The 13,283-nt window shown below is 33.6% G+C and overlaps 1 protein-coding gene across 8 annotated transcripts in view; it reads right to left on the bottom strand.

Annotated features, from left to right (window-relative positions):
• The window catches only part of RALGAPA1 (Ral GTPase activating protein catalytic subunit alpha 1), a 269,354-nt gene that overhangs the window by 118,707 nt on the left and 137,364 nt on the right, over positions 1 to 13,283 (bottom strand). For all 8 annotated transcript variants that reach the window (XR_006218801.1, XM_007073726.3, XM_042989573.1 and 5 more), the window contains 5 exons: positions 12,071 to 12,199; positions 9,176 to 9,301; positions 6,321 to 6,379; positions 2,650 to 2,758; positions 1,283 to 1,393 (listed from right to left, as the gene is read on the bottom strand). Coding sequence is in view for 7 of the 8 variants with exons in the window: in XM_007073726.3 (XP_007073788.1) it covers positions 1,283 to 1,393; positions 2,650 to 2,758; positions 6,321 to 6,379; positions 9,176 to 9,301; positions 12,071 to 12,199 (534 nt within the window). In the remaining variant the exon portion in view is untranslated. The remainder of the gene's footprint in view (positions 1 to 1,282; positions 1,394 to 2,649; positions 2,759 to 6,320; positions 6,380 to 9,175; positions 9,302 to 12,070; positions 12,200 to 13,283) is intronic.

Raw genomic sequence — 13,283 nt, forward strand, 5'->3', positions numbered from 1 at the left:
GAGGTTGGCAAAACGGTTGAGCCAGAAAAGCCTGGACTTAAAATCTTACACACTTGGGTATGAACTATTTCTACCCTGCTAGCTTGTGACTTCATATAGTTACTAAATCCTCAGTTCTCTTGTGTTAAATAAAGGTGGTGGGAGGCAAATAAGAGTCTACCTCAAAAGACTTAAGAATTAAATGAGATAATTTATGAAAAAGCGGCTGGTATAGCCATATATACATATATACATATATACATGTATATACATGTATATACATATACATGTATACATATATACATAACAGATGCTTAATAAATATTGTTATATTTCCTAAAAATTTTATTAGAATATGAAGATAAGATAGATAAACTCTGGCTGGAGAGAAGAGATAAAGATTCTTATTTTTTGAGGAGATGGTATTAAACCAATCACTGAAAGATGAAGGGAGGATAAAAGAAGTAGAACATTTCAGGTAGGAAGAGCCAAGGTATGTTCAAGAGATAGTAAGTCGACTCAAGTATGTGGGCAACAGGATACTTCAAAGGAATCTCTACATAATTTTAAAAAGATAGGCTGAGGCCTCATCTGAAGGCTTCAAATTCCCAGATAAAGAACATGGGTCTTATTTTATAGGCAAAGGAAAACCACTCAGAGATATTGCTGAGTTTTGTTTTTTTCAGGTAGGTGTCAGAGTCATGTGAATGTGAAATGACGACTTGGAGGGGAAGACCTCAGAAGCCAGGGGACTAGTCAGAAGGCTACAACAGCATCTCAAGAAAGAAATAATGAAACAGGTCAGGTATTGTATAAAGTATAGGAGGTCAGGTGTTGCAGGAAGCGTTGGAGACACAAAATTAAAATTAAAAAATAATTTTTCAAAAACAAATTTCATCTATGATTAGCTGAATAGGAAAGAAAAGGGATGAATCAAAATAATGTCCTGGTTCTGGTAACTGGAGGGGTGCTATGTTTTCTCACCTAAGAGAGGGAATGAAGCAGAATATACATTAATAAAGATGATGGCAATTATCAATTTGCATGTAGCATTTAAAACCAAGAACAGAGTCTCCTAACATAAAATACAAAAGGACTGTCATGAACTTTGATATCTAAAACCAAAACCAAAACCAAAACCAAAACCAAAACCAAAACCAAAAACCAAAAACCAAAAAAACCAGCCTGGGTTGCCATTATTTAGCCATGCAAAATTTAAAGAAATTATTAAATAATTTTATATTTCAAGGTATCCAAATCTAAAGGTTTTTTAACAGGGTCATAATAAATGAGAAATACTTACTTGAATAATTTTCAAGGGAGAATCAGGTTGGTAAATCTGAAGTCTAGGTACATAATGAACCAGCATGTGAAGCATGTTACAAGCTACATGGGCTACTGTTTTATTGGTAAACTGTAATAACAACAACAAATTATTCATTAATGCATTAGTTGCTGAAAAACTTTAAATTTCATACCTGTTTCTTTTTTTACTCTAAATTTGTGTATTAAAATACTATTAAGAGGATAAATATATAGTTGCAAAATAAGAATTCACAATATATTCCAAAAACACAATTAACTTTATTTTTGATTTTGAGTGTTTGTCTCCATTAAAGTTTTATTTCATTTTCCCTCACCTAAATTTCTGCAACAGCCTGTAATCTTTTCAGTCTTTTCTCCATTCCAATCTGTTCCCCATTCCAATCAACTCTACACAATATTTTCAAATTAATCTTCTAAAGAACTGCTCTGATGCTCACATTCTTTATGCTTAAAGTTCTTAGATGACTCCCGAACGGCATAAAGTCAAACTTGTTATGCTCAGCTTTTTATGACCACATGTCCCCTACTCTTCAAGCCCTAACCAAATGTCTCCTATTTCCAAAGTCTTCTCTAACACCCAAGTCAAAGTTGATGTTTCCTCTGACCTCAATCAGCATTTTACATGCACTATTCATTTGGTTCTCTCAGCTTTTTGTTTTATTACTCTTATTTTAATCTCTCCAGTCATCATATTATTAACTTTTGAATCTAGTTTTTATAATTTTTTTTCATTCTAATATCCCTCAATCTGACCAGCAAAGCACCTCAAATATAGTACATACTATGACACAAATATTTGTCATATAAGTAATATTTGTACTTTTTATGTTTACATTCTATATAGAAAGTGCATTACAAGTTTTAAGACAAAAATAATATCATGCATACTTTCCCAAGCAAAAGATTTACTCATTCACACTCTCCAAATAATTAGGTTATTATTTTTTAACAAATCTTACTCTTGTTAGTTACAAAGAGACCATTTAACTTGAATAATAAAGCCAAATCATGCAACAGCTCAAGAATTCAGGAAGTAATAAGGACTGAAGAGTAACTTACAAAAATAATGATTAGGAAAATATAAACGACCTTACAAATTAAATGACATAAAAAGCTGAGATAAAATTGGTGATCACCACAATACCCTACATTCAAGAGTAGGACCACTCAAGGAAAAAGTCAAGATGAAGGAAATAATGTGTTAACAAATGAATAATAATAAAATGTAACATTTAATAAATGTCTTATCCTATAAAGACATAAGATATAATAAACACTTGGAGAAAAAGTCATGCATTCTATATCAATATATTCCACTAAATAGGTTTTTTTTTTTTTTTTTACCTTTAAGGAAACACAAATTACATTCAGAGCTTCCTTAATTTGAGGATGATGAGACTCATGGACTAGTTCTTCACAAATCCAAATACCTAAACTGCACAGTGCTACACATCTGCAAAAAAGGCAACCAACAATGATGTAAATAAAAGTGCATGAGACTTGAAATGAAATGAAACCACCACCCCAACCAAAATACCAAAACAAACCATCCTATAAAGAACATGCACTGTTTAAATGAATCAATTTTTACTCTGTATATTAGCTCTTCTTAGCAAGAGAAAGTAGGAGGAAAGCACATGGCTCCAAACTAAAAGCCTAATTTTCAAATATAATTTGCTAACAATCTCATAGGAGGGGATAACACACAGGATCTTTTTAACAAACCTATATTAATAAATTGATATTGCCATAAAGCGTCCCAAACAAATATGTAACCTGCTTTCAAAAAAGGAAAGTGTGATTTTGTTGACAGCACCCAATGAACTTCAGTGAAAACATGAAGCTGCTGGGTCAAAGATTATTTTCATAACCCTTAAATCTAACATAGCCAGCTATAAATTCTTTAAAACAAATTGGCAATACAAATAAAATTCATATGTTTTATAAAGAGATTCCAAAAGAAACAGAATTTGCATAATTTTTTCTATCCCCTAATGTCTTGTGAAACTTCATTTCCCTACTTCAACTGAGTTTCAGCTTGAAGGGACTTATTAGATGATCAGAATCAGTAAAAGAATCAGTAAAAATTCCATTAGTGTGTTCAAGTATAAGCTTCTGATGAAGCACATATTGGTTCCCTCAACTCCTTAAAAAGTCAACTCATTCCAGTATTCTGCTATACTTGGCATGTCCTGATACTGACATTCTTTTCTCTTTTTTTAAAGTTTATTTATTTATTTTGAGAGAGCAAGCAAGAGCACGCACACACAAGTGGGGTAGGGGCAGAGAGAGAGGGAGAGAGAGAATCCCAAGCAAGATCTGTGCAGAACATGGAGCCTGACATAGGGCTCGATCTCACAACCTTGAGATCATGACCTAAGCCGACATCAAGAGTCAGATGCTTAACTGACTGAGCCACCCAGGTGTCCCCCTCCCCATGATGATATTCTTAACATTTTTTCAGTAGAATGCTAAATTTCAGAACAATTCAATGCAGAAATTGTTTTCTTCCTGAATACAGATGATCAAAAGTTAAGTGTCTTCTTTCGGTTTATCATAGTGTTAATGCTAATAAATTATTTACTATCAAAAGTACCAAAGGATGCCTGGATGGCTCAGTCAGTTGAGTGTCAGACCTCAGTTCAGGTCATGATCAGGTTTGTGGGTTCGAGTCTCACACTGGGCTCTCTGCTCTTAGCGCAGGGCCTGCTTCAGATCCTGTCTCTCTCTACCTCTTCCCCACCTGCACACTATCTCAAAAAAATAAATAAACATTAAAAAAAAAAACTACCATAAAGTCTTCTGAGCGAAGTCTACTGCTTTATTTCTTCCCTACTGTTGCCCACCTATAAATATTCTAGATCTAAATAACCAAGTTTCAGGTTTAGCAGTGGGAAGCACTGTAATCCTACAGTAATAATAAACTCCATGAATGCAGCTAATTAACACAGACCAGAAGTAAAATGCTTAACAGACATTTTTATAATTGAGGGGTAAGATCAAATTTGTGTGTGCATGTGTGGGTGTGTGTATGTTAGTGTGTTTCCTACATTCTTCAAGATATTCAAATAATTTAGATTATTCCCAGTATGGCTCAAGTCTGTGCTCCTGGTCAGATTTGGGGGTCTTCTAAGACCTCACATTCCTGAAAGGAAAGCAAGTTTAGAAAATACTTATATTCAACTTTTGGGATTTCCCTATACTCTCAAGACAAGCTAATGTGTTAATGATTCCCAGGTCTACTTCCGGGCAGCTATGTTTTAGGCTTCAATGTTCTTTCACTTGAGAGGCAACACAGTTTAAAAAAGAAAAAAAAAAAAAAGGCAGAAGATCTAGGATCTGAAGATCGAAGTTCAAATCTGGTTCTGTCACTTATTACTTATATATCTGATACGGCTCTGAAGACAAAATGCCAGAGTTGCAATCATGGGTCTGTCATTTCTGGATGATAGGGCAGATTATTTAAATTCTCTGGGCTCCCATCTATAAAAAAATCAGATAAAAACTGCATATATGTCCTAGAAATGTTGCAAAGATTAAATGAGGTAATAAGGTGTTCAGAACAGTGCCTAGCACGGAATAAATGTTAGTTTTCTAAGCCATCAGTTTTTTGCTAGTAAAGTTGGAAGAATAATGATTCCAGTAATTTCTTAGAATTGTGATGAGGATTAAGTGGAACAATTTGACAGGAAAATCCTTATAAACTTAAAAGGTTATCATTATTAATCATTAGCATAGCAAATGTTAAAGAAATAATATTGATAATAATCACATTTGGGGTTAAGGCTACCAGAAATGAAAATATGGGAATAATGGAAAGACAATGTCATTTTCTGGAGTAGTTGTCCAGTATTAAAATGAAACTAATGTAAAACAAGAATTTATTCAAAGAGATTTGTTTCTAGTTAAACTTGGCTATTAAGAAAAATATCCAACTGCATTAAAGGCTAGAGCTATGTCTCATTTAAGCAAACTGCTCATTTTACATTAATTCTAGTTGCTGTTAAAAGGTTTAAATTGCAATTAGAATCCAAATGGTCAAAGCCATAATCCATATTTTTTAGAACCTTGGGTCAAAAAAATGTGCAGATGTTAGGAAAAGAGGAAGCATTCCAGACATGTAGGTCAGAATAGTAGTAAACGCAGACTACTACTGAGGCTAATTACATAGTATTAGAATTAGCTCCAAGAAATAGAAAATATAAATTAATGATATTTTTGAGAAAAGAAGGAACATGGTGTGTTATTGGTATCCTGCTGATTTAAATCTCCATCTTTCTGGAAAGGTCTAGTAAAACAGAGAAAATGACAGTTTTCACTTCTTAACAAGATGTTTAGAAGGGAAAACATTCTAAAGTCTTCTTATATTCTATTTTTAAAAAATACCCTGATAAAATATTTATAAATTTTCCTATTTTTTTCTACATTAAAAATATTTCCTTTGAATTCAACTTAAAAAATATTCATTGGGTAATTACTAGTACATTACAAAGTATTGCATAAGAGATAGTGACAAATAAAATCTGAAGGGAAAGCAAAATGTACTTGAATAAAATTAAATCATTTTAGATATAGAAGGTAAAGGCACTGAACAAGGTGACCAGGATTTTATTTTTTTAAGATTTTTTTTTTAATGTTTACTTATTTTTGAGAGAGAGAGAGAAGCAGAGAGAGGGAGACACAGAATCTGAAGCAGACTTCAGGCTCAGAGCTGTCAGCACAGAGCCCGATGCAGGCCTCGAACTCACAAACCGTGAGATCATGACCCGAACCAAAGTGAAATGCTTAACTGAACGAGCTACCCAGGTGCCCCTAGGATTTTATTAATGAAGGAAGGTTTGTATTCAAATCATGAAAAGAGTAAGTATTTAATAATATAAATAATTTAGATTTATAATTCAAAACAGCTTTTGTGTATTTGAAACAATCTGGACTGCTGAATAATTCAATCAACTTCTACAATAAGATTCCAAAAACAAAATAGTTATGTCAAGTCTTAAGGATATCTGACCTACCGTGCAGGGCCAGAGGGCTCATCTCTTGCTGAGCTTAATACAGTTTTGATTATAAGTTCCTAGGATAAAGGAAGAAATAATGGTAATGACTAAAATTTCATTCATTCATCCATTCAACAAGTATTTATTAAATGGCCACTATGAACCCAGACACTGTGCCAGGTGCTAGGGATACAATAAGGAAATAAAAGTCTTTGTTCTCACCCATATACTTTTAATACAGTCTAATATTATTCATAAAATTAGCTAAATAAATAAAACAATGGTATGGTCTGAATGTTTATGTCCCCCCAAAATTCTTATGTTAAAATCCTAACCCCCAAAGATGATGGCATTAGGAGGTGCTTATTAGGTCATGAGGATGGAGACTTTATGAATGGAATTAATGCTCTTATGAAAGAGACCACCACAGAACTCTCTAACTCCTTCTACTCTGTGAAGACACAGTGAGAAGGTGCCAGCTATACACCAGCGAGAGAGCCCTCACCAGAGTACAACTTTGCTGGAGCCTTGATCTTGGACATCTCAGCCACCAGAACTATGAGGAATAAATTTATGTCATTTATAAGCAACCCAGTCGGTACTATTTTTTTTTTTTTGGTAGTATCTTGTTAGAGCAGCACAAACAAATTAAAACAAATTATTTCTGAAATTTATAACCAAATACATATGTTCGAAAAAAGAATCCTTTTTTCCTGATTAGAAGAGTAATAAAAAGCTCACTATAATGAAAAAAGATTTAATTGCTCAAAAGTATGAACATCGTTTCAAAACTCTGAGAAATATTCATTTAAAAGCAAGCTTCTTCTTTTTGATAATTTGTAAAACATGATAATATGTGAGTTTGGGGATAAGTGCTAAATAATAGTTAAAATTACGTAAATGAATAAAACATTCAAAAGGCAGAATAAAGAGAACGTCATTATCTAAAGAGGATCTTGTAACAAGTTTATGTTTAGCAAGCAGGGAAAGAAAACTAGTCTATTAAGGAGTCACAGAATATTTAGAGAAGCAAGAAGAAAATCAAGATAGATCTGTGCAACATAAATCAAAATTGAAGAGATTTCGGAAGTCAGGAACATCAACACTGGGCCAGTACTATAGTGGCTAAGGAAAGGAAAACAAGAATGCCATTAGGTTTGATGATTAAGAATCTATTTGTTCCTTTTTTTCAAAAATAATCATTCATTCATTCATTCATTCATATATTCAAAAAGCACTTATCAGCTACACAGATTGTAAGCTCCTTAAGAGTAGTAAACTACTTATCTTTGTAAACTTAGCATCTAGCCCAGTGGCTGGCAATTAATAGATACTTGAAAGCTATCCATTTAAGCCCAAGAGCTTTCTATGTCTTAGATCCTGTCTTAAATGCTGGAAAGAAACAGATGGTTAAGACAACAGTATCTCAACTTTAACTTCAGAAAGTCACAGAAGACTTCACAAAAGGGTCTTAGGTAAATAGGATTTTGACAAATGATCAAGGTCAAAGATTATGTTTGAGTGATTAAGAGAGACAAGAAGAAGAAACCAGGTCTATATAATGATGTTTTAGGCAGAAAGAAATGGGTTTTCAAAGGCACAGAATCGAAAAACAGCATGGTATGTCCCATGTGGCTATATGGCTACAGTTTAGAGTACGCAGGGAGTGGTTTTCAGTGAAAATGTGAAAACTACATATGACCACTGTGGCATGTAACTTTCCCTTAAATCTTCACTTTTCTGAATGAGAATAATTATCATTTTCTTAGGCTTTTTGCTTTCTTCATCATTAACAGAATTAGCTTTTATTTTGGAAATACCCATTCCCCAAAGTTTGATTTTTTTAATCATTTCAGCCATTACTACCTATATACAATGGCCAGAAGTGAACAAGTCCACTCTGAAATGCAGATCATATGTAGTAAGCTAGGCTAATCCCTAACAAACTTAAAAACTACTACCTATCCCTGACCTTCAGGATCTTCTGAAAATATAAGAAACCAAAAATATGACATCTCTGAAGACCAAAAGTATAGTTTTTATTAATTGTCATTGTAAATCTGCACTGACCTAATGCAATTTTATGTGTGGCTGAAAGTCACTTGTTTAACAAATGTTTCAGGAGTCTCAGATGCCAAGCAGCCTATTAAACTCTGAGGATACAGCAGTAAATAGGACCTTTTACTAGGTAAATAGGATCTACTGTGGTGTTTGTCTCAAGTATAAACACTAAATAAGTAATTATAGATGTTATAAATGTTGTAAAGAGAAATATGGGTGGCATGAAAAATACATGCAGAACTCCTGACAAAAACTGGATTGAAAAACTTTCAGAGAAAACCAAAGTTAAAAAAAAAATTATCAGCATGACTTCTGAGGAGCTATGAGGCCTCAGATACACAAGATCCCCACCCCAATTCCACACTTTCCTACAGCAAAACAGAATATTTCCATTACATTGTTTGATACATCACATTGGGAAATTACGAGAGAGAGAGAGAGAGAGAGAGAGAGAGAGAGAGAGAGAGAGTCAAATTTGCAGGTTTAGTACCATCTCAATCTTAGGAGCCTTAGAAGTAGCCTACTATCTGTGTCATAGGATGTTTCAATAAATGTTCAGTGAGGGAATAAAAGAATCCTATGATATTGGCATATGAATGGATTCAATAATGAGAAAACATTTCCAAAGAAGTTATCAACACAAAAAAGGCTATGCTCCTAACAGACATTCTAGCTTTGTGTCTGATGGGTATAGCTGGCTAACGTTCTTTAACGATTATGTGGATTTCTAAAGGAGAAGAACACAAATTTTATCAAACATACATTACTTAAAAAGTCATTTAAATACTAAAAATTCGCAACTGATTTCTTACCTTAACATCTGTAAACTGAGACATGGCAATATCAGGAATGTTGGGATGGAGAGCAGGGAGTTCACAATATAAGTTAGGAAAACAAACCAAGGATCCCAGAAGAACTTGTGCTTCCACTCTTGGTGCCTATGTATCAGATTTTTTAAATCTTTAAAATGTATTTGACTATGTCATTAAATTACCAGAAAATTACTTCATGACCTAACCACAGTACAAAGAGAAGTGAGAGCATAAGACACAATTAAAAACGAAAGGAGCAACACAAAAAGATTGAGGTTTTCACCCATACTTTGCACATAAACTACTGCTATTCTCAGTAAATGAAGAGCTCTCCTTACGAACAGCAAATTAAGCAGAAATCAGCCACACTTAATGGGACTGCAAATAAGAATATAGCTTAGCTGACAGCATAAATTTACTCTAATTTTGAGAAAAAATATACATACTTTCATTTTAAAGGCAACTCACACAACAAAACATAGTGTACTAATGAGCAGATGACTCAATGTCACTAGATTATATTTGTTACTACCTAAGGATAAAAGTAAGGATAAAAACATTAATTGTATCTTCAAGAAATAGGCACTAGTCTAGACAGTTTTTATAATATTATGCCAAGTGAAAAAAGCATTGCCTATAGTACTTAACTAAAAACAAAGTAAGAATTTATGGTTGGCCTGCAGATGAAGGTAACTTTTCCTCTTTTTCTTAGCTATATATATATTAAGCCATTTCTGAAGTATCAGCACTGAACATTTCTTTCTTTTTTTAAAAGTTTATTTACTTATTTTGAGAAACAGAGACAGTGGGGGTGGCAGAGGGGCAGAGAGAGTGGGAGACAGAGAATCTGAAGCAGTCTCTGTGCTGTCAGTGTGGAGCCCGACTTGGAGCTCGAACTCATGAAATCATGAGATCAGGATGTGAGCCAAAACCAAGAGTCAGACGCTTAACCGACGGAGCCACTTAGGTGCCCCAGCACTGAACATTTCTTTTTCTTCTTCTACCTTCTTGCATGCCCACCAACACCCACTTACTAATATATTTCTTTGCTTACTAAAATACCTATGAATTGAATTATATGTTTAATAATACCAAAAAAAAAATGCTTTAAAAATTTGCTAGAAACATAATCCTTCTATTTACATAAAACAAGACACTATCTTCCACAGGATCTCCTTATGTTTCTAATTGTTTTAATAGAGGCAGTGGAGTGGTACTATTATGATTATCAACAAAACAACTCATTTCCATGTTTAAAAAAAAATCCTTATTTGCAGATAAAAGACAATACCATAAAGGGGTAGGGCAAGCTTGTAGCCACCATCCCAATTTAAAATTATCTGTAGGCACACCTGGCTGGCTCAGTCAGTAGAACATGTGACTCTTGATCTTGGGGTTATAAATTCAAGCCCCTCATTGGGTGTAGAGATTACTTAAAAAATTAAAGTCTCTAAATAAAAAAAAATTAGTTATAAAAATGAAACTGATAAAAAACGCAATATTTAATTTAAAAAAAGAGATTAGCTAAGGGTTTTTGTTGAAAGTTGGGTAAGGTGACTGAGAATGTTCAAGTATGTGGATATAATGGGAGCATACTTATAATGTGACTATAATTAATGAAGGTAAAACCTAATTAATTATTTTGTAAACTGCCTGGCAGAGGGAGAAAAGGGGCTTCCCGTTAAGGGAAGGAAGATGATGTGTATGGGATCTAAAATCGAATCCAAAGAGGAAGATTTAGACTATGTATCTTCAACATCATCCAGAGGAAAAGACTGACCTTAAACTTTTATGATGAGATGAGGTGTCAGGTTTGATTCCTGTAATGATTTGTTTTCCTATGCAGTTTTTCTCAACAAGTGTTCCTCATATGAACCACACAAACAGAAAATAACTATTTTTAAAAATTTTCCCAAGGATGTTACAGAACTAGTATCCTTCTAGATGCACAGGAGGTAAATTTAACCACATAAAATGGATTCCTAAGGACATCAGGGTTTAATTCTCCCGCAGAATCTTTTTTTTTTTAATTTTTTAATGTTTATTTTTGAGGGGGAGGGGCAGAGACAGAGAGAGAGGGAGACAGAGAATCTAAAGCAGGCTCCGTGCTGTCAATGTAAAGCCCAATGTGGGGCTCAAACTCATAAACTGAGATAATGACTTGAGCTGAAGTCGGACACTCAACCAACTGAGCCACCCAGGTGCCACTCTCCTGCACAACCTTAAAGAAGTGCAGGAAACGTGCTGACTAGTCATCTAGAATGATTGGTCTACTGAACAGTAATTGTTTTCATAGTAAATTTGATCATGCCACTCCTTGCGTAAAATCCCTCAATGTTTGCTCATTCTTTCCTGAGGATAAAATCTAACCTCTCTAGCACTATAAACCAGCTACTGTCTTCCTCTTTAGTTTACCTCTGCTACATAAATATGGACGTGTTCCAACTATACCAGTTACTTAGCATTGTCTCCATAGTTCCGTAACTGTTATGAAAAATCCTCACATGTTTTTCAGAGTTTAGAGTTTACTCCTAGAGCATATTTCTGGATTATCTCATCTGTTTCTTCTCTTTTGCTATGGCCCACTGCCCTTTCTTTAGTTTCTTCCCTGCCTCTACTTGTTTCCATAGACTTCTTCAATTTTAAATTTTGTTTTACTTATCAGATTTTAATCCCTTTTTATAGCTCTTGTGTCAATTCCATCAACTAATTTTAGTACTTTCTTATACTTCAAATTTTACTTAAAAAAATAAAAGCAATTTCAATTAAACTGTAAGTTTTCCTCATCATCAGCTTGTTAAATTTACTAACAAGGGCTCCTTCTCTGTTGCTTTGTTAGTCGAGCCTATTTAACCACAGTCTGTTATATTATAAAGAACAGGAAATAAAACTTACGTTGAGAAAAGCTGAAGAAGCCACTCTACCAGCTGCTACAATAAAATCCATAATAAGCATTGTGGCACCAGGCAAACCAAGTGAAAAAAACTGAGGTGAGCAGTGCTTGATGATTGTATTGACAATATCCTTAGAAGTAAGAAAAGAAGGGGAAAAGAGTTTCATAAATTAATTTTGGGTATCAGCTAATCAATACCCTTAAAAATAGATAACATATGAAATAATAAAACAGGCAATTACTATACACTGCCTAACTGGAAAGACTAATTTTAATTCTTCTAAATAATCCATGCTTGGTATTATATTGTCAAAGCAAAATAAACTTAAAACATATTTGTTTAACTGACATCAATACAGCATTTTTTTTTTTTTTTTTTTTCCCCCACACTAGACAGCAAGATGGAAGGCTTTTTGCTTCAGGGGTTGAAAATATAAGGCTCAAGTGTTATAAAACTGAACTGCAGAGTAGTTCCTTCTCTCATCCATTTGCTTCCATATGATATCTCTGATCTTTAAAATTGCATAACCTATTATGTGGCAACTGGAGATATTCTCTTTATTAGATCAACTGAAGTCCTTTGATGAAAAATATCCAGCCTTTGGAATTTACCATGAGGATGCAGTGTTTTACACTGTATTATTCAATCTGATTTATCTTAAACAAAAGGTCTCTTTGTCAATAACTAAGATCGTCATTTTGTTTGAGACATGTTTATAAGGTAGAACACTGTAATTATTTCAAATTAATGCAGGTAGTATTTTCGCTTTTCAGGAGGAGAGACATAACTACTTCTTTCAATATTAATTTAATGATCTTTAAATCAACTGCAAGTGAAATTTAACCACATTATGATAAAAATGTTTCATTACTATGACTTACAACCTCCCACAGTTTTTTGTGATTATTTCTGTTTTTTTTTTTTTTTTTTTTTTTTTTTTTTTTTTTTTTTCCAGTTTTATGGCCAGGATCAAGACCCTTGAAATAATGTTCTACAGTCAAATTTTTGACTTTCTAATGTAATGATTATATTGATACAAATGCCAAGTCAATATAATTGTCACTGTGCTAATACAATCTATGGAAATAAGAAAACGTGATGGGCTAGCTCTTAGAGAAGAAAAATCCTCTATTTCACTACTAGATGAGCATATCCACATGCCTCTAGTGCCAATTATTAAGTAACAATTACAAAACACCCAAGAATAAGTACAT

This window comes from Panthera tigris, chromosome B3 (assembly GCF_018350195.1).
Source record: "Panthera tigris isolate Pti1 chromosome B3, P.tigris_Pti1_mat1.1, whole genome shotgun sequence".
Taxonomy (NCBI): Eukaryota; Metazoa; Chordata; class Mammalia; order Carnivora; family Felidae; genus Panthera; species Panthera tigris.